The 25,042-nt window shown below is 39.4% G+C and overlaps 1 protein-coding gene across 1 annotated transcript; it reads right to left on the reverse strand.

Moving 5' to 3' along the window:
• Window positions 1–886: 886 nt before the first annotated feature.
• On the reverse strand, window positions 887–23,945 carry LOC308391556 (F-actin-capping protein subunit alpha-2). Its single transcript, XM_080874195.1, has 10 exons — window positions 23,850–23,945; window positions 8,730–8,793; window positions 7,128–7,179; window positions 6,721–6,784; window positions 5,556–5,762; window positions 4,612–4,691; window positions 3,341–3,419; window positions 2,789–2,860; window positions 2,494–2,556; window positions 887–2,004 (listed from the first exon to the last, which is right to left on the reverse strand). The coding sequence occupies exons 1-10, from the start codon at window positions 23,886–23,888 to the stop codon at window positions 1,864–1,866; spliced, it is 861 nt and encodes a 286-aa protein (XP_080730321.1). The 5' UTR covers window positions 23,889–23,945; the 3' UTR covers window positions 887–1,863.
• Between the last annotated feature and the right edge of the window lie 1,097 nt (window positions 23,946–25,042).

Genomic DNA, 25,042 nt, shown 5'->3' on the forward strand with positions numbered 1-25,042 from the left:
TGTCATTTATTTTCCCAGTGTAAAAAACAAATAAAAAACTATTATGTATCATAACACTTTGCTTCATGACACCTTGTTTGTAGTTTTAACCTGTTATACACTTATCAACCACCCTGCCTTAGGAATAAAATCAGCAGTCTGTCAGCCGTCAAATCTAATTGGAAAAATTCCTCATACTGCACATGCAGCTGTTATTCCCCACAGCCATATTGGGATCTCTGCCTGCTGCCAAATTTCGGTGCAACATTTTTTTTCTTTATTATCCCTGTTTTGTCTAAAATAATAAAAAGGCAAAATTTTAATATTGGGGTAAAAACAACCACACATGTGCATCACTGATTTAACTTAAGGACAGATTTTTAATATGCAATTAATCAGTAAGTCTGGTTTTTTGGGGTTTTTTTCCATATTCCATCAGTCTGCTGCCATTAAAGATTAAAATCTTTACATCACAAGTGATCTACAAAAGAAAACTGAATTGGTACTTGGTGCCCAATTTTTGTTTTTCTGTATATGGATAAAAACATTTCCATCATAAATGGATGCAGAAAAGGTATAAAAAACTGCCATAAATTAAATGTCTAAAGTTCAAAATTTCCTTGGAGTGGGTCCCAAATCTTCAAATGAAATGTAAAACAAAAATTGGGCACCAAGTACCAATTCAGTTTTCTTTTGTAGATCACTTGTGATGTAAAGATTTTAATCTTTAATGGCAGCAGACTGATGGAATATGGAAAAAAAACAAAACAATTAATTGCATATTAAAAATCTGTCCTTAAGTTAAATCAGTGATGCACATGTGTGGTTGTTTATCTGTTTTACCCCAATATTATAATTTTCTTCCCCATTTATGTCACAATAAATAGCATCAGAAATTATGACTGAGTCAGTAAATAGAAAATTTGTCATTTAATGCAACATAATTGTGACTGAATTACAATTAATCTCATGGAAACAAATCACCAAACTGACAGACAGGATGTTTCATACAGGTATATATTACAATGTGCCTTGTTATATAATACAGTCAGGTTCTGTTTTTAATAAAAATAAGCACTGGAGGAGAAAGTGATACTTTTTTTTAAATTTTATTGTAAATTGGACATTATGCAAATTACTTTTGCGACTGATGACTTGTTAATTAAGCTTGTTAAGTGGTCACAGAACTCCCTGCACTGAGTGAGAGTTCAGACGATATCAAGTCAAAAGGTAGCCAGGAGTGCTGCAAGCTGGAGAGCGCACACACAGGACAAAGGGTGAGGGGGAAGTACCAGAATGAGAGAACAAGAACATTGAGTGGCTGACAGTGGTGGCTGCTTGTGCCAAATATATCAGTCAATGAACACAAAACTTCTTTTTTTGGGTGGTGGTGGGGGCACGAGGGGTGTGGGGTGGGGAGTTGTTCGTTTCAGCCATAGTAACTGACTTCCTCTGTAAATGCAGACAAAAATTCTCCCAGAAATGAATTTGTTTTCACCATTATTGCAAATTCTAACAGATTTTCCAAACAAAAAGGTGTGGTCTCACTGATGCAATACTTACTGCACACATGATATTTTATTTCATAAGGGTGTTTATGCAAACAAGTGTCCACCCTGTGTCCTATGACTCGCAAAGTTTCCTCAAGATAGATTTTCCCAAATACGATCACAAATTCAGTATACAGGAGAGTGTCTGTATAAAATCAAAACAGTCATCCAATGTGTCATGTGACGTCTGTGAGACCAAACCTTTCTTTGCCCCCGTTTTCTCTAATTGTTTGTACAAAGACGATACAACTATCCAGTCATGCAACATTTTTTTGGATGGGGATGGAGGGGCTGGGGGCGGGGAGTGGGGATCTGACTGTTATCTTTGCGGTTTTTAAGCATTCTGCATCTCTTTGCCGATCTTGTAGCTCAAGATCTTGTTCCAGTCGATCTTGGTACGTGTCACAGGAAGCTGGCGGCGTAAGGCTTTGAAGGTAGTGTCCGACATGGTCTGGTAATTCTCGTTGATGGCCGTCTACAAGGAATGAAATAAGGATGAAGACAGAGAGGGGACTGGATTTAAAAAATAATAATAATACTCAAATAAATCTAAATTTTCCCCAGGTCTGAAGAAGTCTGTGTGGTGTAGGAAAATGGAGTTTTATAACCACATTAGGGTATGTCAGAGTTTTCTCCAGGCCTTGTTGTGAAAGTCCAGCTTTCTCTAAAAAAATGTCCAGCTTCATCCAAGTGACTCAGCTTTCTATTCATTGTCACTCTAAAACTTGACTTCCTGTGCTGCGAGTTTGCGAACGTGTAAAATGTTTTCATTATCTCCTGACTTGAGTAACACAAACTCCTCACAACTAAAAGTAACAGATTATCACACAAAACTAAAGCCAAACAACAAAAGATTTTAGTGTGGCAGTAAGTGCTGGAGTAATAACTGTAAAATGTTTCCATCATTTGTGAGGACTTCTGATCTAAGGTGAAAGTTCAGGTTCAACGAAATCTCCTAACATACCTGATAGTCATTCTCTGCAGCCTCCATGATCTTAACAAACTCCTTTGCAGTTGCAGCCTCATTCTGAAAACATGACATTCTTTTGAAGAGGGGAGAGGACAAGGCATCCAACAAAAAAGAAACTTTAAAACCTACACTGCAACTACAGAGCAGAAAACCTCCCCTGGTAGCTGGTACCAGGTCAAAACTTAATTACTAACATAAAATTACAAGTAATCACCCTAAATACATACAAATGTAAAAGTATGGGGAATGATCGTTGCAGCTTCTGCTTGGACTTCACAGAAATACTCACAGAAATTGACATGGACTCCTGAACCTCTTTGTGGCTCACCAGCTGGACATTTCCATCCTCATAGTAATGAACCTAGAAATACATATGGAAATATATAGTGTATTTCTAACCAAAATTTCTTCTGTGCCATGAAATGATTGGAGCTGTAAAAAAAAAAAAAATCAAAGAGCTGTGTGCCAACAAACAAATCTCAAGAGGTCTAACAAACCACTCCCCCCCCCCCCCCCCCCAAAAAAAAAAGGGGGGGGGGGAGTGAAGGAAACGACAACAAAAACCAAGAACACAAAATTTTAGTACTGAGCTTATGGGAAAAAGTAGACAAGGGTGCAACAGAAATTAACTGAACTTTGTGATAAATAAACAAAACACGGTAAAAAAAAAAAAAGAGAAAAAAGAAAGAAAGATGACAAAGGAAGAAAAAAGAAACTGAATTTGATTAAAGTCTACATGCAAATGTTGTCAGTAAACGTGAGTTTGAGTATGCGTGCTGACATGCATAACACAACACAGTGTGTCCGTTTTACGTCAAAGATTGTTGTTCAGATAACATACCTGGATTTTCATGATTCCTGCCACTTGGGTGGTGGAGGGGGAGATGGTAAATTTCCATTCTGACCTCCAGCGTCCATTCCTAAACAACGAGAAGGAAAGATAAACACACTTCAGTCACTTTTACTTGACTCAGCTAACTGTCCAGTACATTGGCTCAACTGTCATCGCCTATACTGAAAAATAAACAGAAAAGGTATATGACTTTGTGTTTTTGGTCAACAACAGTGGCAATACAGATAGTAAGAAAGGTATTCACAGTATGAAGTATAGCATCACATTTAAAAACCAGTTAATGTGCGCCTTCATTTAAAGCAATGTAAGAGTTTCTTGAGTTAAGATGACATAGAAGAGTTTTGTTAAGATCCATAAAGATGTAACGTGTTACATCTTGTTCACAGAGTTGCTCTGTGTTATGTCAGTAAAAGCATTACTAATGATGGACCAACAGCTATTTACGTCAGTGAACCATCTCCTAATATGTAGTGAACAGACATGGAAATTAGTTTGGACACTCTACTGCCAATTTTCTTAATTTGACTAAAATTTGCATACTACATTGAAGTTCTGGCTTATTACAAAGTGCTCTGATCAAATATGCGGTCTTGAGGTCAGAACCGACCTCCCATCCAATTCGGCCAACTGGGTGACCCTTTGCAGGGTGAAAATCGCAGTGTCCAATTTTTCAATAAAACGCACTTCTATTTTAGTGTGGGGGTGCAAGCATTACAGAAGAGTGAAAAATGATATTTACAGATTTTGACAAATTTTTGAATCATTAAGTTCTAATATGTCTTTTTCATTAGATACAAAATCTCCATGTGAAAGTTTTGATCCTTTTCACTGTGATTTGCAAATCAAAAAATAAATAAATAAAATTTATTTCACTTTCAAACCATTACAGCAGTCACGTACAGTAGTTTTGGGATTACTACACCCAACACTTATAAGACCAATAAGACCCAGCAGCAAAGAGGATTGGTGCAGTTCTTATCCAATTAGATTAACCTGATCAAAATCAACAGAGTCTAACAGTCCAGAGTTATGTGCCAATTACTGCAATGTCCTTAAACACTTCAAGAAACATTTGAGGATTTCAATGGTTTTATTGTATTTAACATGTAGTTGTTGTTAAGGTTAAAAATCATCTGCCTAAATACTAGTACTGAAAAAAAAGATTCATCTGAAAGCAGAAAGGGAGGAGACACAAGAAATATCAGAAAATATAAGGGAGGGAAAATATCACACTAATGTTTTGACTGTTTTACACATACCAGAAGTTTTTTGGTTGAAACTGATGGCACTCAATGCACACGATGATAGTTTGATGTCCATCAATGGTTTTCGCATAAATCTGAAGTCAAAAGACAAAAAAGACACTTTCAGATTTCACATGCAACTCAAGGCCACTTTCACTGCTCAACGTGTGCAGAATTGACACCACACGGTGGTTTTATAGTCAAAACTTAAATTATATACCTGACCCTGTCATGGTACTTAGAGGATGTCATATATACACAACACATTTAATAAGTAGGACAACAGCTGTTTTGCAAAGTAAAAGACAGCCTTATCTAAATACTGGCCTGCTACTGCTTCCTGCTTGAAACTGATTAAATTTGACTGTACATGTTGTATTTGATCACTAATAACATTAGGCTACTTTTAGCTGCTAATTTGTTGCAAGGGATTAAAAAATAAAAATAAATAGATACCCTTCCTGTTCCAATCCCCAAGGGTTAAACGAATGTATAAAACAAAATATTAATCTTGAAATGCAAGTGGAAACAAAATGAAGGCCACTAAAGTTCTAATTTAATAGAAAACAGATCTCCGAATGAAGAGGATCACTATGCAAAGGCAAGAGATTTTGGTCCTAAAAGCTCTGGTTTATGTTTGTATTCTGAGCAGTTCTGTTGAATTGTGTGTGACTTTTAAATGTATCTGTTTTTATAAGCCTGTAGGAAAACACCAGAGAACAGTGAGCTTCAGTCCCAATTATCAGTCATCTATATTACACACAAGCCTCTGCTGTTAAGTTTAGAGCAATGTGTAATAGTTGTAACGTGTGTTTTGAACTCCAGAGTCAGATCCTGTGGGAGAACTCCCTCTTGCTTGATGTTTTCATAAACTAATAGCTTTAAACACACAATGAAAAAATGAACTTTCTGAGGTGAGCAGTTCAGTTATTCTGGTAACAGAGTGGGCTTGAACATACGGTGCAGACACCGCTCGGATAGTGCTCCTTGACATAGGCCCTGACAGCAGAGTCCAAGGCACTCCTCCAGCCTTCCAGGGAGCTGTCAACATCATGGGGCCGTGGGTCACTGGCCTCCTTCCTCAGGTGGTCAAACTTGAAGGAGATCTTATTCTTGGGGTCCAAGACCCTGCCATTCCCAAGATCACCATGCTCTGTGATTAAGACCTGAAATATAAAGCGGGGGGGTAAAGGAATGAGAAAGAGAGCTGTGGGAAGGCCAAGAAATAGAAAATGAAAGAGCACTGGAAAAATAAGTAAAACATGTAAGAAAGAAAAATTAATAAATAATCTGACAAGAACATGTATGGAAAGAGAACAGCACAATAAAGAAGTAGAGCTGTGGTAAATTATCTAAGGAGACAGGAGAGATGAAGAGGAAACAAAAGGATGAAAAGAGGAGGACGGAGAACAATAGGAACCACAGGCATCAGCCTGAACTTTCCATCTTCTGCCTTTCACCTCAACACTTAGCTCAGTTAGCTGGGCACCAGACAGGGGAATTTCAGCCCAGCATATGGGAACAGAGGGACATGATGACATCTTTACATAAGACAGTGCAATCATTACTAAAGCCAACACAGCCACATTCATTCAGCAGTGTTCAACCTTCACACAAATGCACAGCAAGCAAACAGTGACATTTAAATAAAAGTGGCTATGTGATCCTGTTTTGCAGGAACTAAAGGAGAAGATTCAGACTTGTTTGATCTTTCATCCAATTTTATTTGTCTCTTTTAATGCCAATGATACAATTATACTATGTTTTGCATCACTTAAACCATAATATATTTGGAGGCTACCATCTCTCTTCTAACCCTGAAGTCCAAGAAAAGTGTCACTTTTTTATTTCTGATGATAGTCTTGGCTGGATGAGCTAAAGAAACAGATCTCTATAAAACTGTGCTTTTACATTACAGGAACGTCACACTTGTGACTGCCTGGTCCACATGGAAAAAGTTTATGAACTGAGTCACTCATTCTTCTGATGTGCATCAACTATAGCAGTATCTAACTGTGCGTTGGAGCTATAAAGTGACTAATGCCAAAAGTAATAAAAGTCCTGTTCTTTAGCTTCTGTATTGCTACCATAACCTCAGGGTCAAAAAGCAAAGCATGAGCTCACCTGTTCTTCGTAGCCCTCGATTTTCACGGGGGTAAACTGGTCCAAGTTGTACTGTGCAAATGCACTACGGAGAGAGATACCAAGTTAGTTAGATCGCAAACACAGGAGTCCCGCCTTGCTGGTTATTAAAACTTTTCAATCTTAATATATGTTGATTAAATTGTAACTATTCAGCATGTCCAGGTCTAGAACTCTTAGATGTAAACTGAATGGTTTCTTCTTGCTGTTAACGTGTTGGACAGGGGAGAAATGGTCAGGTGTAAAAACCTAAGCAACTAAAACTAGTCTGGTCTGTGAATCTCAAGTTGTATTCCTCTTTCATCTTCAGTTGTTGCAATGCAAATCTGTATTTTCCGTCTAACATCTGAAATTTTTTAATTGTGGAAATAGCACAAGGGAAGACTTACTGCGCTGCACCTTCCCTGAGCAGATTGTCATTGTTGAGCAGCAATCGCACATCTAAGAGGAAAAATTGTCATATTATTATTATTAATGGTGGCAGAAGAGGAAAGAATACAGGAACAGCAGATCATCTCCATGACACGCACACAAACACTAAAGTCACAGCTGCCAGCAGTCAGTGTTTGCAGCATCTATGCCAGGGGAGTGAAGCAGACATGGTAAATTAGCTCAGTGGAAAAGGCTATAATCACATAGAGATGAAAGGGGGAAAAGTTGCAACAGGGGACTGTTTTTAGTGTGTGCATATGAGTGTGTGTGGCTGACAGGCTGTGATAAGCGGTAAACAGACAACCCCAAAGGCGTTCCTCTGAGGTGACGACATGTACCGGGCCAGGATGAGTCGTTAACAAAGCCAAGACACACATACACACTGTCTCGAGGGGCACTACTGTGACAGTGTGGTGTCAACTCTGGTGCTGCAGGGCGAGACACATTTTGAGCAAAACATCACAGTCTCAATTTAATTTCCTGGTGGCCATAAAATCCAAATAATGGATTCTATTTTAGGTCCTCTGTATTAACTGAAACCAAAACTATTTTAGTGTGAGAAACCTACACAAAGACACAAAACAGTGCTGCACTGACACAGTACTGTAATGTACATTAATGGTGTGTACATGACTTGCTCTCCAATGATGGTTGAACGGGTGGCCATGTATAGACTCCCTTTTGTACTATTTATTTCAATGTAGCCAGCTATACTGTATGTAAAAGGGTTAGGGCATACACAACAGAAACACAAATACAGCATTCTGTAACTCCTGAGCAGTTCACACTTCATTGATGCCTCCTGGCTCTGATGTTGACAAAAGCTGTCAGACTAAAAATAAAAACTTACTAAAACAAGTCTCTAATTGTTTACTTAGAACATAGTTGGCACGGCTTTAAACCATGTACCAAAGGCTGCTTTACGGTCTTGGAGCACCTGTGACCAAATCATTTCCTCTAGGACTGACAAAGTATTCCGATTTTTTTTGTATTTACACCAGGCAGTATTTTAAAAATGTCAGCACCGCTGACATTTTTGATATTTTTCCCAGCTAACCACAATTCCTCAAGAGGCGCTTGCTTTTTCCAGGGGGCCAGAGAATGAGAATATACGCTCAATGATTTGGCCACTTAAATAAAGGTGACTCATTACACCATCTGATGGTGCAAAATGGTATAATACCAAAGTACATCTAGGTTCTAACACAAGTTGAAGTTAATATCTTTTCAACAAAAGACACGGATGATAAAAAATGTAAACATTACCCATATAATTATTTATATCACATTTTCACTGTTTGCCTTTCATGTTTTCATTTCCCTCACTTTTACATTTAACAATAGTTTTTGTCAATACAGAGTTACTGGAAACTATAACAAAACAGAATTTGCTGCAGACAGTCTCTTTATACATAAGTCAAGCTATTCAAATACACTTTTATGTATTTATGTTTGGTGATTGCAGACTCATACATTGCATTAAACTACAAGTTCTGAGCAATGTAATCATTGTTAATCTTATGAAAGAATATACAGAGGAACAAGAACAGAAAGCTCACCATTGAAAACTTCATTAAATTCTCCTGGTGGGGCGTGGATGACAAAGTTAGCCGCTATGCGCACCTAAAACCAAAGATAGAAGGCAGAGGTTACATGTCAGTGGTCTGATATAAACAGCAGAAATATCAGCGTGTTGCCTGCATTTTAAATAGGGGCTAAAATGTGACATTCATATTTAGCTCAAATTCACAGTGTAAACATGTGTACACAGTGCCACCAACAGAGGGTGTAACATGACTGTCTCACTGGTTTGGAGGGTGGAGTGAGGTTTTTCTGACATTTCAGTCTCCAGAATATCTGAGCAGCATCGAACAGTCTTTTTTTTTTTAACCTCCTATACTTCTCTTCTTCTGCTATACCACAGCACTTCCTGTTTCCAGGTCACATGTCAAACTGACAGCCAGCTGACAGCCCCTCCCTCTCTTGCTTGCTTTACAACCATATAAGGAAATAAAAATGTGCTGAGCACTACTACACACACGGTCTCTTGCCCTACCCCTATACATTTCTACCTCACTCTATCATTGGCAGGGGACGGCAGCTCAGCCAGGTTCCCTCTCATCTCACAAGCTGGTATATCAGAGAAAGTGTGCATATGAGAGAGAATGTGTGTGCACGTGTGGGTCCTATGGGTTCTTATTAGTGAGTGTATATACACTACTGCTAGGCACTCACAGAGAGCAGCAGATTGATTTTTGCTAATGAGCAATGCTCAGAGAAAGGAAGGCACTTGGGAAACAACGTGTGTCTGTGTGTGTCTCTCTTTTATGCTGAGATCAAAGTTTATCTGCATTAGTCTAATCTGTCATGAGATCATCATGACCCAGTTACATTAAACAACAAAAAAATTCATGTGCATTTGAGCACATAACAGATAAACACAGTCTTTGCTAAACAGATGGCGGAAAACTGTTTGTGTGTGTTTATGACTTGAAATCCCTGCGGGAAGACTAATTTGCATTGGGTTTCCCTCATTACACTGGACGGCAGTGTAAACAGACTGCATCACACACACACACACACACACACACACACACACACACACACACACACACACACACACACACACACACACACACACACACACACACACACACACACACACACACTTTTTCTAAGAACCAGGTTTACATGTTATTTAGTCTAGTTATATCAGCTAAGTAGAAAAACAAAGCCATCACATATCCATGTTCTTAATTGTATTAAAATGCAGTCACTGTCATCTAAAACAGGAGCACTTACAGGGTGAAACATGTAAGCACTGGATATGCGTGCGATTAGTTAAACTGGATGTTTATTTGTTGCTGCCCTTGCTAATCAGCAACAGAAATACCAGTCAGTTAAGCTAATTATTCATCCATTAAAGTACAAATCCAGTCAACTGCTGAGATGTCATAGGATCAGCAATGCATATAAGGCAAAAATTGCTTGTTATTCAAGACCAACAGGTGTTTTACCTCGAGACAGAATCATTTGCGCTACAAGGTTTGGAGGGGGATGAGTTGGGTTTCTTTAAAGCTGGAATTAGAGCTGAGCTGGACGCGTTTGTGGGGTTTCCAAAATATTTTAGGGAACTTAATTAAAAGAGCTGTCATGTTGCTGACTGGGCACTTATAATTTTAGCTACTGGACACTTCTCCTGTAGTTAAATCAGAATTGACCCAATTTTGAGTAGTAAATGTGTTTAGGGTGGATTTTTGATCTGCACTGCTGGAAGTACGACTATATTCACAGATTAATAATGAAAAAGCACACACACACACACACACACACACACACACACATATATTAATTACTACCAAAGACAATCTGTAAGCACATTAACTAGTTCAAATATCTGACATCAAACTGAACTCCTTTCAGCCTGATCTGGTTTCAATAAAGTCTATTAATAGTGCTTAAGTTCAGCAGGAGCTGTAATTACAGCTGGACATTAGATATACCATCTCAGTGTCAGAAAAATTGTTATTCTACATTATTTTCATGTGGTGTCTTGCAGTTTTACTGTAATGTGATACGGTAATATCCATAAATCTTTGTGAATGTGTTATTCATGGTGACACACGGGGGCCAGTGGGCTTCCCAGTACGCCACTGACAAGAAGCAGGGAACACACACACACACACACACACACACACACACACACACACACACACACACACACACACACACACACACACACACCTGAATAGAAAACTATTTGAATATTTACTATAAAAACAGATTTCCAAGCACTCAACAGCTGAAACAGTACTTCAAGTAACACTGATTGCAGATAATTGAATCTTACTGTGTGAACTTAACACAATTAACTGTGAAGCACCTACAGCTAGTGAGAGGGATGGGGATGGTTTTACAATTAAATCATGCTAAAAACCACATTTTAAGGAAATGGAGATGAAAGTCTAAGACCAAGGGAGCATACTGTGGTTTAAAATGATTCACTAGCAGGAGAATGGAGACGCTCTATTAGTTTACAAGTAAAGGTATTGACTTTTAAAAGCTTGTTACATCACCTCTTTCTTCCTCCGAGTACCTCAAACTTGATTTACTATTGCACTGAGTCTCCACCACCCGAGCAACACTGCCTGCAGCGCATGTAGCAGAGCATCATCAAACATGCATAGCATGCAAGGCTCTGGTATGGTCACTAAGAGAATTTTTCAAGCTCAGTGCTGGCCTTTTGGGTTTATTTGGGTGGGGGGAAAACGTTGACATGGATACATTTTGTTCAGACAAGCAATAAGGATCTATTTATGAGTCATTTACCAAGTACCATGACAGATCACAATCATTTAAGAGCAGTTTAGCATGGTGGGTGATCTTCAAAGAACCATTGCATAGTTCCCAGTAAATGTTGACTACTACTTTTGCTTGAAATGCCCAACTCTACTACATACCAAACTTGAAACTGATTCTGCTTCTGAAATCAAACAAACAGTACCACAAACATAACCTCTTCAGGGCTCTAGAGTGCGACCAATTTGGTCGCATTTGCGACCAAATTTTTCAGTGGTGCGACTAAAAAATAATAATTTGGTTGCACCTGTGCGACCAACTGTTCGGGTAGCAAAAAAAAAAATCTGCAACCTTCCCTTTGGTCAACAACAGACACACATTATGCCCCTATCGTGGACTAAACCAATCACAGATAGTAAGGGGCGGGACCTCTCTGATTGGCCGTGGTCCAGTTGAAAGTGCAGGTGGAAGTGGGAGGTGAGTAGCTTGAATAAAGCGATATCAATTCGTTAAATCCTGAATCGACTTTTAAATATAACTGTGTTTGGCCAGAAACGCCAGATTCTCAGATTAAAGCTCACAAAACCATTTCAACAACAACCAAACAGCAAATGAGAGCAGGTACACGGACTCCACACAAAGACGTAAACACAGAGCGGACCGACGCATCAGAATCAACTTTGTCTTTCTCGGGCGGCCCGTAGACGGACACGCTGTCGGAGCTCGGCGATTCTGCGTCGGGTCCGCTGTGATTACGTCTTTTTGCGCTGATTCTGAGCTGCAGGTTTTGTCTCTCTCCAACCAAAATTCGCCGAGCCAGCAGCAAAAGAAGCAGCAAACTGCGCTTCACATTTGATCAATGTCGTCATGAATTTTGCTGTTTTGCTTCCACGACTATTAAAATCACACTCCATGCACAGCTAGCTCTCTCTCTATACTTCAAGAACAGTTTCCCGTCTCCAATCTCTGTTTTCTGTATTATTCATTCGCTTATTACCCACCAGTCTACCGTTGTTTACAGCGCTGTCGGCTGCTGTCTTTTTCTTTTCTTTTTTTCACTTAAATGACCTCGGACAAGAAAGCCTATTTTTTCTGTTGTTCAATACTGAAGAAATTTAAACTTTATATGCAGAACATTGTAGAATATTTTTAAGGTTATCTGCTATAAAAAGCCAGACCAGGAAAATCTCCTTCATGTTTTTCTGTGTTTTATTCTCAGTTACTTTCACACAAAGGCATCTGCTGTGATGTTCACAATTCTGATGAAGTCAGTACTGATAAATGATCAGAATTATAATATTTCTGACTGAGGCTAAGTTGAATCGAATCGGGACTTTGAAAACCAGAATCGAATGGATTATAGAAATCAGTGATGATACCCAGCCCTAGTGAGCAGCCTAGGCACGACAGAGGTGGATGTAGCTGTAATAGGAAAAGAACTATTGCTAACTTTTCTGTTAAGTTAAGGCCTGATCCTTCTGAAATTCATAGCCAGTGCTCTGACACGGTGTCATCAATCTTTGAATGCTGAAAAAGCACAGTGTATCCAGAAAAACACATTATATTATATAAATTATTATAAAATTTGTGTGCGCCTAACTTTAAAAAGTTAGGCATACCGGTACGCCCATGGCAAAAAGTTAGTCTAGAGCCCTGCTCTTTGATCGAGGTAATTACGTATTGTAATTACCTTACACTTAACATTGCGTCAACAATAAAATTTTGTTGTAGACGCAATGTTAAGTGTTCTCTCAGTGCGTTACACCGGGGCACAGATATGCTGGGACACTTTAGGGCTCTGAGACCTATTTTCATCATTGAGCACTGACTGCTACTGTGCCACAATGGGCAGCACTCAAGTAAAAAAAATCTCTACAGGGAATTATATTAACAACTCCCAGGCATTAGTGCATGAACTCTGATACACTGCTGTGCAACTAGTTGAATTCATGCTAATTTATTGTATACCTTGTGCATATCTTGGCTTGGGGTATTCTGCTTATACCAAGTCACGTCAGGCTCAACTTAAATGCTGGTTTCCTTATTTTATTGTAAAATAAAATATAGCAATTAAATATTAGGGGTGCAACGATACACAAAATTCACGGTTCGGTTCGATACTTTGGTGTCACGGTTCGATATTTTTTCGATACAAAAAATGTTCATGCCTTTTTAATTTGTCATTTATTAAAATTATAAATATATATTTTAACTCAAAAGTACAGTTTTTAAATTTAACCCTAACCCTTGTGCGCGTTTTTTATTTTGACAGCGAATGCGCACCTGCGGACCACTTATGTGCACCCCTGGTTATATAGCTCGTCATATTGCAGCCACAGAAATTCTTTTGTCCATGAAACCATAAAGCTGCACTTTCTTTTTGCCTTATAGTCTCATTTGTCATAACTTCTCCGTTTTGTGGTAAGCTTTTCTTTGGCTGTCACTTCTTCACCCCGACCTGTCTTATTTGGCTCAGCAGAACTAAAATATATATACTGCTACTTTTACACACGCACTCACATAAGCTCAGCGATTCTCTGCGCGATCAACCTCTCACATGTTTAAGCTGCGGGAGATTTCACTTGTCATGTTTGCATAGTAAGCTAACGATTAATAAGACGATGTCAGAGGAATTGGTGCACAAATTATCATCACTCACTGATCAGTGCTGTCGCTCTCTATACACAGTTCGCACGATTGCAAAGTGAAAGCAAAAAAACAAGCGCAAATTCAAACGCGATTTCAATATGTCACATATTGACAGTGGCTCACCGATGCCAATGACATAATTACCCAGCTACATTTCCGAAAGAATGCAAAAGCATTGACATATATTTTTCCTTCCTACAATAGCCCGACGGGCAGGGTAGCCCGTCTGAAAAAAATCGCTAGCCCCAGGACGTCGGGCTAGCGATTTTGCGAGCCCTGTATCTGATTGAGGAATCACTCATCTTTGGAAAAGAGAGTTTATTACAGAGAAATGTCTCTTTCCAAAATAAAAGCTATACTATCCGCTTCTTCTGGGCTATATTCTCAGCAGCATAAGGAGAATCATGTGCTAACAGCTGTCTAAATGACTCGGCTAAAGTTAGTAGCATGCTTGTTGTTTTTGTCTTTGCACTAGGATGATGTCGGCGTAAATGTGCAGTCATATTCGTTGTGTTCCCACTAGTGCTTTCAGGTTAATCTCGTTGAAATAACCTTAACGCCACAACACGGCAAATCTCCGTTAACGAGCTACCGCCGATCGCCCCGTGCATGGGGCTAGACGGCCAACACGTTAACGAGCTAACTGCGCTAACACACTAGTTCCCACCCATGTAATTAAGCATTGCGTGGCACATCCAACATACTGTTTTACTTTAGTCCATGACTCGCTTACCTTCAGGGTCATACGTCACATGAAAACCAAAATAATTCCAAACGCCAGATCTGAATGAGAGTGGGGGAGGTCCATCTTGCAAGGAGAGCTTAACTTCTGTCTTGCTAGCTTGCCCTGCGCTCTTCCTTCTGACGATGCTGTCTGTGTTGAGCGCTCAGTGGATCTGCGCTCGACAGTGCAGCCTAGGCGGAGTAGTCGAACGCAGATTCACTGAGCGCTCAACACAGACAGCATCGTCAGAAGGAAAGTTGATAAAATAAATTACAAATGTTGTATTGTTCGATACATATGCGTACCGAACCGAAAGCACTGTATCGAACGGTTCAATATCGATACGAATATCGTTGCACCCCTATTAAATATGTCTAATAATATAAATGTAATGATTTATTAGTAGAATAATAAGTGACAGACACAAGATAAATAAAATAATTGATAAAGTATATGGGTGTTGTTTATCTAATTTCTTTGCACCAGTGACAGTCATACTGCAAACTATTGTCATTCACAGTTGCACCTGAACCAAGGTTCTTGTAGATTGTACCCTATTTAATGTCTGTGACCAGACACAATAAGTTAAAATAAATGAGTTTCCAAGTAGAGGGAAAAGCCAAAGCACCATCTACTCTGAGCTTAAGTCATATCAATGCATTTCACAACAGTTTCTGATTAAGTGAAATACTTATGCAAGCATTAAAAAAGAAAAAAAAACTGTTAGTGTAAGAGGTGTGAAATACAAATGCGGTCGCTCTGCTTTGACCCAACTCTGTGCTACATTAGCTAAACCACTAGCTGCTGCATGGTGACATAAACTCAAACAACACAGAACTGAAAATAAATAGATCAGCCCATTACCACAGATACCCGTTCCATCTTTTTGAGTTAAATAAATGTTGGATCAGTGCATCCCTATTATTACATATCTCCACAGCTTAGGATAAATCACTTTCTAATTCATATCCAACTTTTTAATGCTTACTGCAGTTAAAAGAAAAAAGCAGCATGATTGGATCACAGTCTGATTACAACCCAAACTTTTTTTCAGTGCAAAAAAGGGCTTTTTAAAATACTCCTTAACAGTTTTATCACTTATCTTTCTAATGGCTCTTAGAGGGTGCAGCATGAGAAGCTGTTGTACAGGCACAAGCTAACCAAAAAGCTGGAACAATAATACTGGAGCTTCTCATACACACAAAGAATGAGGAGCACAGGCACCCCCTGTGTTGTGGGATTCTTGTGTCTTTGTACTCTCTTGGTCCAGACACCAGCTGGTGTCCTTTCTTTCAACTTGCTCACTGTATATTCATCCTCATAATACCACCCAACAACCCCGCTTTTTTACAACAGACACTCTCATCCTGCACCCTCTTAGTAAGAGCCTTTTCTTTAATCCCAAATGACACCCACTAACATTGAAACCACACTTGTCCTAATCATTATCACGCAATTCCAGATGCATTAAACTAATGACAATAACATAGAAAAGCAGGAATAAACTGTGGCAATATATTTACCAATGCCTTTTTTAAGCTCTACAGTGTCCGTGAATTTGATTCCCTTACTTGGCATGCAGCCATTTCAATATCCCAGATTTAAAAGGAAAAGAAATCTGTGGCGCTTTAAATGCTACAGAACAGACAACCCAATCTGTCAGGGGCAAATGCTGGGGGCCTGGATGATCAAAATTTATGGATAATGAGAACACAGCAGGATGCAAGAAAGATGAGGAAGACTGTCAGGTAGCCGCAGGCTAAACAGAAATGTCCCACTGCTGATCAAAATAAGAAGGTGGTGGCTGGTCGACACAAGATTAGGCTGAACCAACAAGACCTAACATCTGTGATGATGGAGATAAATACTATCAGAGGCAGACAGGCAAGAGATTATGACTTTTTAAAGTAATTATGATGTATGTGAATTATGAACTATGTGCTCTCTTTTTCATATCTGTCACCTGCTCTAGTCCTTTTGTTCAGGGTTACACTACTGACTTTCATTCATTCACATTCATTGCATTACAAGAAATGCAGTTTTAAAAAAATCTTAGTTAACTCTTAATCCATTAAATTTGAAAACAATGAAATCATTTTTTTATCTCCACTAATGAATGTGAAAGTTTTCCTTTCTTCCCACTGGTGCCTTTCACAGCATTTCTTTGGACTTCATCCATCACCTGTGCTAGAAAATTGCAACCCTGATGGCAAACTAAAAGTGTACATCATTAAAGGCATCTACACCCTCACTTTTTTTCTTTTTTCTTTCCTTTATAAAAAAAATACAGTGGGGCAAAAAAGTATTTAGTCAGCCACCGATTGTGCAAGTTCCCCCACCTAAAATGATGACAGAGGTAATTTGCACCAGAGGTACACTTCAACTGTGAGAGACAGAATGTGAAAAAAAAAAATCCATGAATTCACATGGTAGGATTTGTAAAGAATTTATTCGTAAATTAGGGTGGAAAATAAGTATTTGGTCACCTCAAACAAGGAAAATCTCTGGCTCTCACAGACCTGTAACTTCTTCTGTAAGAAGCTTTTCTGTCCCCCACTCGTTACCTGTATGAATGGCACCTGTTCGAACTCATCATCTGTATAAAAGACACCTGTCCACAGCCTCAAACAGTCAGACTCCAAACTCCGCCATGGCCAAGACCAAAGAGCTTTCGAAGGACACCAGGAAAAGTATTGTAGACCTGCACCAGACTGGGAAGAGTGAATCTACAATAGGCAAGCAGCTTGGTGTGAAAAAATCAACTGCGGGAGCAATCATCAGAAAATGGAAGACATACAAGACCACTGATAATCTCCCTCGATCTGGGGCTCCACGCAAGATCTCATCCTGTGGGGTCAAAATGATCATGAGAACGGTGAGCAAAGATCCCAGAACCACACGGGGGGGACCTGGTGAATGACCTGCAGAGAGCTGGGACCAAAGTAACAAAGGTCACCATCAGTAACACACTACAACGGCAGGGAATCAAATCCCGCAGTGCCAGACGTGTCCCGCTGCTGAAGCCAGTGCATGTCCAGGCCCGTCTGAAGTTTGCCAGAGAGCACATGGATGATACAGCAGAGGATTGGGAGAATGTCATGTGGTCAGATGAAACCAAAGTAGAACTTTTTGGTATAAACTCAACTCGTCGTGTTTGGAGGAAGAAGAATACTGAGTTGCATCCCAAGAACACCATACCTACTGTGAAGCATGGGGGTGGAAACATCATGCTATGGGGCTGTTTTTCTGCCAAGGGGACAGGACGACTGATCCGTGTTAAGGACAGAATGAATGGGGCCATGTATCGTGAGATTTTGAGCCAAAACCTCCTTCCATCAGTGAGAACTTTGAAGATGAAACGAGGCTGGGTCTTCCAACATGACAATGATCCAAAACACACCGCCCGGGCAACAAAGGAGTGGCTCCGTAAGAAGCATTTGAAAGTCCTGGAGTGGCCTAGCCAGTCTCCAGACCTCAACCCCATAGAAAATCTGTGGCGGGAGTTGAAAGTCCGTGTTGCTCGGCGACAGCCCCAAAACATCACTGCTCTCGAGAAGATCTGCATGGAGGAATGGGCCAAAATACCAGCTACTGTGTGTGCAAACCTGGTAAAGACCTATAGTAAACGTTTGACCTCTGTTATTGCCAACAAAGGTTATGTTACAAAGTATTGAGTTGTATTTTTGTTATTGACCAAATACTTATTTTCCACCCTGATTTACGAATAAATTCTTTACAAATCCTACCATGTGGATTCATGGATTTTTTTTTCACATTCTGTCTCTCACAGTTGAAGTGTACCTCTGGTGCAAATTACTGACCTCTGTCATCATTTTAGGTGGGGGAACTTGCACAATCGGTGGCTGACTAAATACTTTTTTGCCCCACTGTACATATGATGAATACTATGGCAAGAAGCAAACTTCTGGTCGCAGTTAGCGAGTAAACCTTTAACTGTACTAATAGTGAATAGGCAGCTTTGTCTACTGCAGATTATGTCACCTTTGCTCACAACAGGAATAGGATCATTTTACTCCAAGTAGCCAACTATGTGACACATTTAGTACCAGCAGCTTGCATTACAACTTCCAGACAGCAGACCTACCAGGGTAAAGCTACTCCTTTCTGTATAGCTGCCTTAACCAGTTTGATGTGAGACAACGGTATAAATGTGAAGCCACACAACTATACATGAGTTCTCTTTCCACATCTCCACATTCATTCTGCTACAGCCACATACAGACAGGACTCCTGAATTTGTCTGTTAAAAATGGAAAAACCACCAAGTTCTGGCCGTTAGTTATGTATTCCCCATGGTCTAAGACAGCTGTTCAAAGCCAAGCTCAGGGACACATCTGGGACTGTTGGGACTTTCAAATGAAATGAAGGGTGATTTATTTTCACTCTTAGTTTATTGATGATAATGACCTTATTTAAGGTTTCTTTATAGCTCTTTTTACTCAAGTTTGGAAAAACAAAAGAACAAACAAACAACAACAACAACAAAAAAAACCCAAATGAGTTACTGTGATCTCAAGAGAAAATCTGAGTAATGCATCTCCCAGAAGAGGAAGAACTCTGCAAGCATCTTGTTCTCTGTAATTTATTGTAAAATGTAAATTACTGTAATATCTAAATATTTTCTGACACAGTTTTTTCTGCCATTCTAATCTTTATTGAGATCCAGCCAGACAAATGCCCCCCCCCCAAAAAAAAAAAAAAAAAAAAAAAAAATCACAACAGGCTTTATCCTATACACAGGATTTGGTGCATAATTTTAACCATAATGGCTTTCTGCACCGTCACAACATGGATCATTTACACTGATGCCCCAGGTAGGAATCAAGCAACTATCCTTTTTCTGTCTTCCCTGACAATTAAACATGTTAACTTTACCTAACTTTACCATTTATCAGCCATGACAGTCCAGTTCTCTTGTTACACAAAATCGAAACTAATTCTGCTTTAAAATGTTTCATTCGATTTTTGTGGTGCTCCTTTCACATTTATGGTCGCATCACCATCAAAACATAAATCTGCATTGTTATTCATCCTCTATGGCTCCCATCAGTCTGGATCATCATTCTGCTTCAAGGAGTGCTGTGTCCCTTTAGTGGGCAAAAGGGGGAACTATAACATTTGCTTAGCTTCTTTGTTTGCTTTTGCTCACCAGCACGGGTGCGTCATGTGTACTTGCTGACAACTGAAACACTTGTAAACCTCAAAAAAAAAAAAAAAAAAAAAAAAAAAAAAAAAAAAAAACACCAACAGCTATTTTCACAGTGTATAAAGCTATTTCTTCCCAACTTACAAGAGGAAGAACTAAATACCGAAACTCAAAAATGCTGAAACTACCATGTGATGCTTTCAACTATTGAGTGATTGTATCCGATTAATACTTCCAGTTACTCCTCAACTCTAACCCCCAAAAATTCAGCTGGTCCCAGCTTCTCAAGTGTACTGATCTGCTTTCCATTATCATATTTTAATAGAAACTGAATATCTTGGACTACTAATTGAACAAAAAAGGGTCAATGAACAAAATATAATAAAAACTTTGCAACCCTATATAAATGGCATTCGACAGTACTGCCTCAGCTGTGAAGTTTGTCACAGCCGATTATACAGCTTAATTCTCTTTCTTGAAACAGGAACCAAAGCACCGAAAGTCAGACTACTCTTACAAATATCTTTTCCATTTACCATAGTCCTACGACAAAGTCAAGGTAAGTACATGTTATTAGGTAAACGGGTTGGCTGGCCTGTGAATTAATTTACTGTGTACTAGATCGTCATCCTAACTGCTGTTAAAAAATAAAAATAATAATATGTCGAACAACTTGATTGGCTGGCCACATGGGTCCCCAACAGCACAAATCACTTGAGAAAAAAACATGATAACTAATTTTTTTTCTTATCTTTTCTTTTGAAACCAGTGTTTATAGCAACAACTTTATAACAGCAAAACCTACCGCATGCACAAAGGAGTCTAACATGTAAAGCTTCAGTCACCAATTGTTTTGTTAATTCAAATTATTAATTTGAAAAATAAACCTGCTAATAATTCATACTGTTATTAAAGATTAAGCACTATATGAAAGTAATTAAATGAGCTTTTTTCCTGTACTGATAGAAGTCTGATTTACTAGCCAGGGGTTGAGTGAGGATGTTGTGTTGAGCAATAAGCAAAACCATAAAGTTGACTGATCATAGAGTTGACTGCTTTTTTTTTAACACTTAAGACACCCAGACACTTAAACTCAGGCAACAGAACTGACTGCTAACAGATTGTGCAACAACAGTTTCCTGTAATACTGTGTGTTCTTTCTGTACTGATATCAGGAAGCTTGCAGGCTGGTGCCCAAATGACTCAAGAAGTCTCACAGCAGTGCTTGGTAACTGTGGAAGAGATGACTCTTCTTGCTGTTAAATCATTTACAAATGGCAGAGTCTCTTTATTAATTTTCAAACAGGGAGCTCCAGCTTTTTTCCTTTTTCTTTTTTATGAATACCAAAATGAGGCTAACGGCCACAACACAAGCAGGACAGAAATTCTTCAATCTCCAGGGAGACATTTAACAAGTATTTTCCCAGAGCAAAACTCCAAATTCTTTACTGTATATGACAAAGTTCCAGACCTATCAAAAATAATACTGCAACTCCTTCCACCACAACTTAAAACAGTCATCTCACTAACATCACATCAGAGTAAGTGCGGAGTCCCACAAAAGCAAATAGGGAGATTTCTCACTTAAGAGTTTGGAAAGTACCATTGGTTGTCACTTTTACTCACTGTTAGAGTTTCTGGCAGGTCACCAACACTCACGTGGATGAGTTGCTTTTATTCAACAAATCATGACTGGACAGTAAAAGGGATATACACACTAAATCATAAATTATAGAAACTATTCCCCACTGTCACTGTGTCAAGCAGAAGAAAATGTTCATTTCCTCCCTCAAGTTTTTTTCCCCTCAGTGTTTTACAAAACAGGGCTAAGGGCCCAGAGCAGATGGCTGACTGCTCGGAGCGAATGCACCGGAGACGGCCCTTTAAAGTACACTACGATTTTAATGGAACGCACCCACCATGAATAGATGCATAATGCATCTTGGCCTCATACCACTTGTATTCGGAGAAGGAAATGAGCAATTTCCCCCCAGGTAAACACTGCATAACACTGGTTTCGTGTCTGGTGTCACTACCAGTCAGCCTGGCATGAAGCCAATCATCATTCTTTCAGCTCTGCAAAAATCAAACTGTCTGGTCAAAATATGAAAGTGGCTTAACAATTGTCAAAACCAGTGTGGTTACAAGATTAAAGGAGCTCCCATCCTCTTCGCAAAACCAAAATCCAATGCTGTCAATGAGTTTACCACAGCTTCATGTTGTGTGAACACACCTGAAAAAAAAAAACATTTCGGGTGGTCCTGAAATGTAATGTAGTACATGGCCAAAGAAAAAGAAAAAAAAACAAAACCATACAGTCACTTATAAATTCGAATCTTGGTTAATGGCAGATGCTTGTGAGTTGTAAAGTGTAACACATTTATACAAATGCAGCTGCTAAATTGCTAAAAAGAACTCTGGAAACTTTTATAGTTTGATGTGGAACAGGGCAAAATGAAACAAACCCTTCTTCTGTTCTTACTCTGAACAGTGTGTTACGTAACTCACAGGATGGAAACAGAAGAGTTATTAAAGATTTATTTTTAATGGCTAACTGCGATATTAACAAGGTTAATGGGAAGAACTACATGTTTATGAGGAGAGCCTTAACACAGGTTACCAGTTACACATTTATATACACCGTTCTGTATGTTAACCTCCAACTATGGCTTCTTCGTACTATCTATTCATTGCTGAGGCATTTATGCATTTAAATCGTGAAGTCCGGCAAGTAAATAAACACTAGAAACAATGTTAAATACATTTTAAATGTTTACAATAAACATTTGCAAACTTTTATAGTTTAATACCTTACAATATAATAAATAAATTATAAGGCTGACAATTAATTAATAAATACCCTGCATAAAAGTTGCCATATTAATTTGCTCGTCGCTAACTGCTGACTTTGTTAACAAAGCCTATAATGAATATAGCGACGAAAAAATGCATTTAGCAGTCCAACAAGGATTCGTGCAAACCCCTTAGCTGAGGCACACGTCCTGTCAGCTATGCATGTCCTCTTATAAGGAAATGAGAAAAACCTGCAGCACTCTTGCATGGGCGTCACTGGTGTAAATCCTGCTTAAATTATGAGTCAGTTTTCTGCTACAGTTTTAGAAACAACACTGGTTGCTATGAGGCTTTCACAGCGGTAGAAACAGACTTTCAAACGACAGGACAGAATATAAAAGCAGTTTTTAATTTCTAGCATATCCTTCAGGGGATCTCGTAGTTCCCTCACCTTTCTCTGCTACTTCTTAGAGGGGCGAGAGTTATCAAACTAGCTAGACTATAGCATACGGTTGCTGATTTTACAGTTTGCTCTTCATAAAATGACCCGGCACTCTACCGCTTCCAATATTTTAACTTCTAAAGACAGAAAAGGGGCACCCAACAGGCGAAAGGGCGTGTTAGTAAGTCTGGCTGTCTGTTAGCAGGCTGCGGCTATGCTACCCTAACTAACCTAGCTAGCGGATCCATGGTGCATGAAAACTTCCATAACACAAGTAAGCAGAGACCCGTGAGTGAAATGGCATGTCCACCGGGTGAAAAGAGAACGGGTGGTGAGCATAGGTGAGTGTATAAGACGTTCACGGTTCCTATTTTGAGTCAGGACCGTACAAGGAGCCTCCGTTTGAAATTCGCAAATGAGCGGAAGTTGAGCTAAAAATAAGAGCAGAAGCAGCAGAGGTTGTGCTGAGGCCTGGGTTTTCCCCAAATTTCATAATGCCGGTCGACGCCAGGATGCACCGAGAGCCAGGACCATATGCAACTCAGATTTTGGATGTTACCGTTTCACGCTGTGAGGTTTAACCTAGAATTAAATCCGCATCTTACCTTTTCCTCGTCGGATAGCTGCTCCTCATGATCCGCCATCTTTTCTTCCGGCACCACCAGCTTGTCAGAGCCCAGTGACGTCACGGGATGGGTGGTTCCCACGTCGGTTCGGTTTTGATTGATGCTCCGTCGAAGTTTGCTGTACTGACTGTGAAAGAGGAAGCTCCAAGCCACTGCTTAGTTCAGTGGTTAATTCCAAAAAAGGTTTCAACTCAGAGTGAACTAATTCACTATCAATTTGCAAACGTACTCTACATAACTTTTAAATTATATGATATTTGCAATATTTTTACTACTCATTCAAATAATACATACTGTTTCTGGGGATCAATAGCATATTAAAGTTTTTAATGCTGTAGAGTGAGTATATCTGAGGCTCTTTTCAGCAACCACACCACCAAGGTCTCCACCTTGACCCACAAAGGACTAGACCCCAATAGGAGTAATTCATTGGGGCAGAATCCAGCCGAGTCCCATGGTCGACATAACCATCATCTTCCCCGGGCCTGAGTGGAGGGTGGGATTCCTGGCATCCTCATCTGGGAAAGGGTTTTGGGGTCCTGGTTCTCATCACATTTGGCTAGTTATCACATAGCATGGCCCAGAGTAGAACTGCTGCTCATCCACAGTGAAAGGAGCCAGCTGACAGAGTTTGGGCATCAGGACTACTGTTTCAGGTACAGTATATCCAGATGGGAGACACAGGGGACCTCGTGTCTCTCAGCTTACCTGGCAAAACCTCTCTCTCCCCCAAGAAGAGCTGGAGGTAGCTTGCTGGGCATCTCTGCTCATACTATTGCCTCTGCAACAGCATGAGCAGAGATGATAAGTGGCAGAACATGGATGGATGGATATTTGCTTTATATTTGCAGAAGCCAGTAAATATTAAGTTGTATTAAAAGAACATATTTGAGAACATATTTGTGTTTTTTTCATGTACACAGAGGACTAATTTCTTTAGTGGGCAAAAAACCCGGTAACAGAGAGGGAAGGACTCTGCTTGTAACTGTGGGACTGTGGAGTTCAGCCTTAATATTACAGTTTAAGGTAAACTAATAATGTTGATGATTACACCGATTTAGAAATCCCCAATGATTACAAAGAGATTCTGTCACACTGTGTATGCTGCACATTTCCCCACTAGATGGTGTGCTAACACTGTTCTTTAAAGTTTACAAAGTCGCTCTCTGAAT

The sequence above is a fragment of the Rhamphochromis sp. 'chilingali' genome, assembly GCF_963969265.1.
Source record: "Rhamphochromis sp. 'chilingali' genome assembly, chromosome: 2".
NCBI lineage: Eukaryota > Metazoa > Chordata > Actinopteri > Cichliformes > Cichlidae > Rhamphochromis > Rhamphochromis sp. 'chilingali'.

What these genes read in the sequence shown, in the direction of transcription:
- LOC308391556 (XM_080874195.1), bottom strand. Translation starts at nt 23,888, where the DNA reads ATGGCGGATCATGAGGAGCAGCTATCCGACGAGGAAAAG. An exon ending in ATTTAATGAAGTTTTCAATG is followed by an intron (nt 7,180 to 8,729) that starts GTGAGCTTTCTG and finishes TTTTCCTCTTAG; the next exon opens with ATGTGCGATTGCTGCTCAAC. An exon ending in AGGAGTCCATGTCAATTTCT is followed by an intron (nt 2,557 to 2,788) that starts GTGAGTATTTCT and finishes TCATGTTTTCAG; the next exon opens with AATGAGGCTGCAACTGCAAA.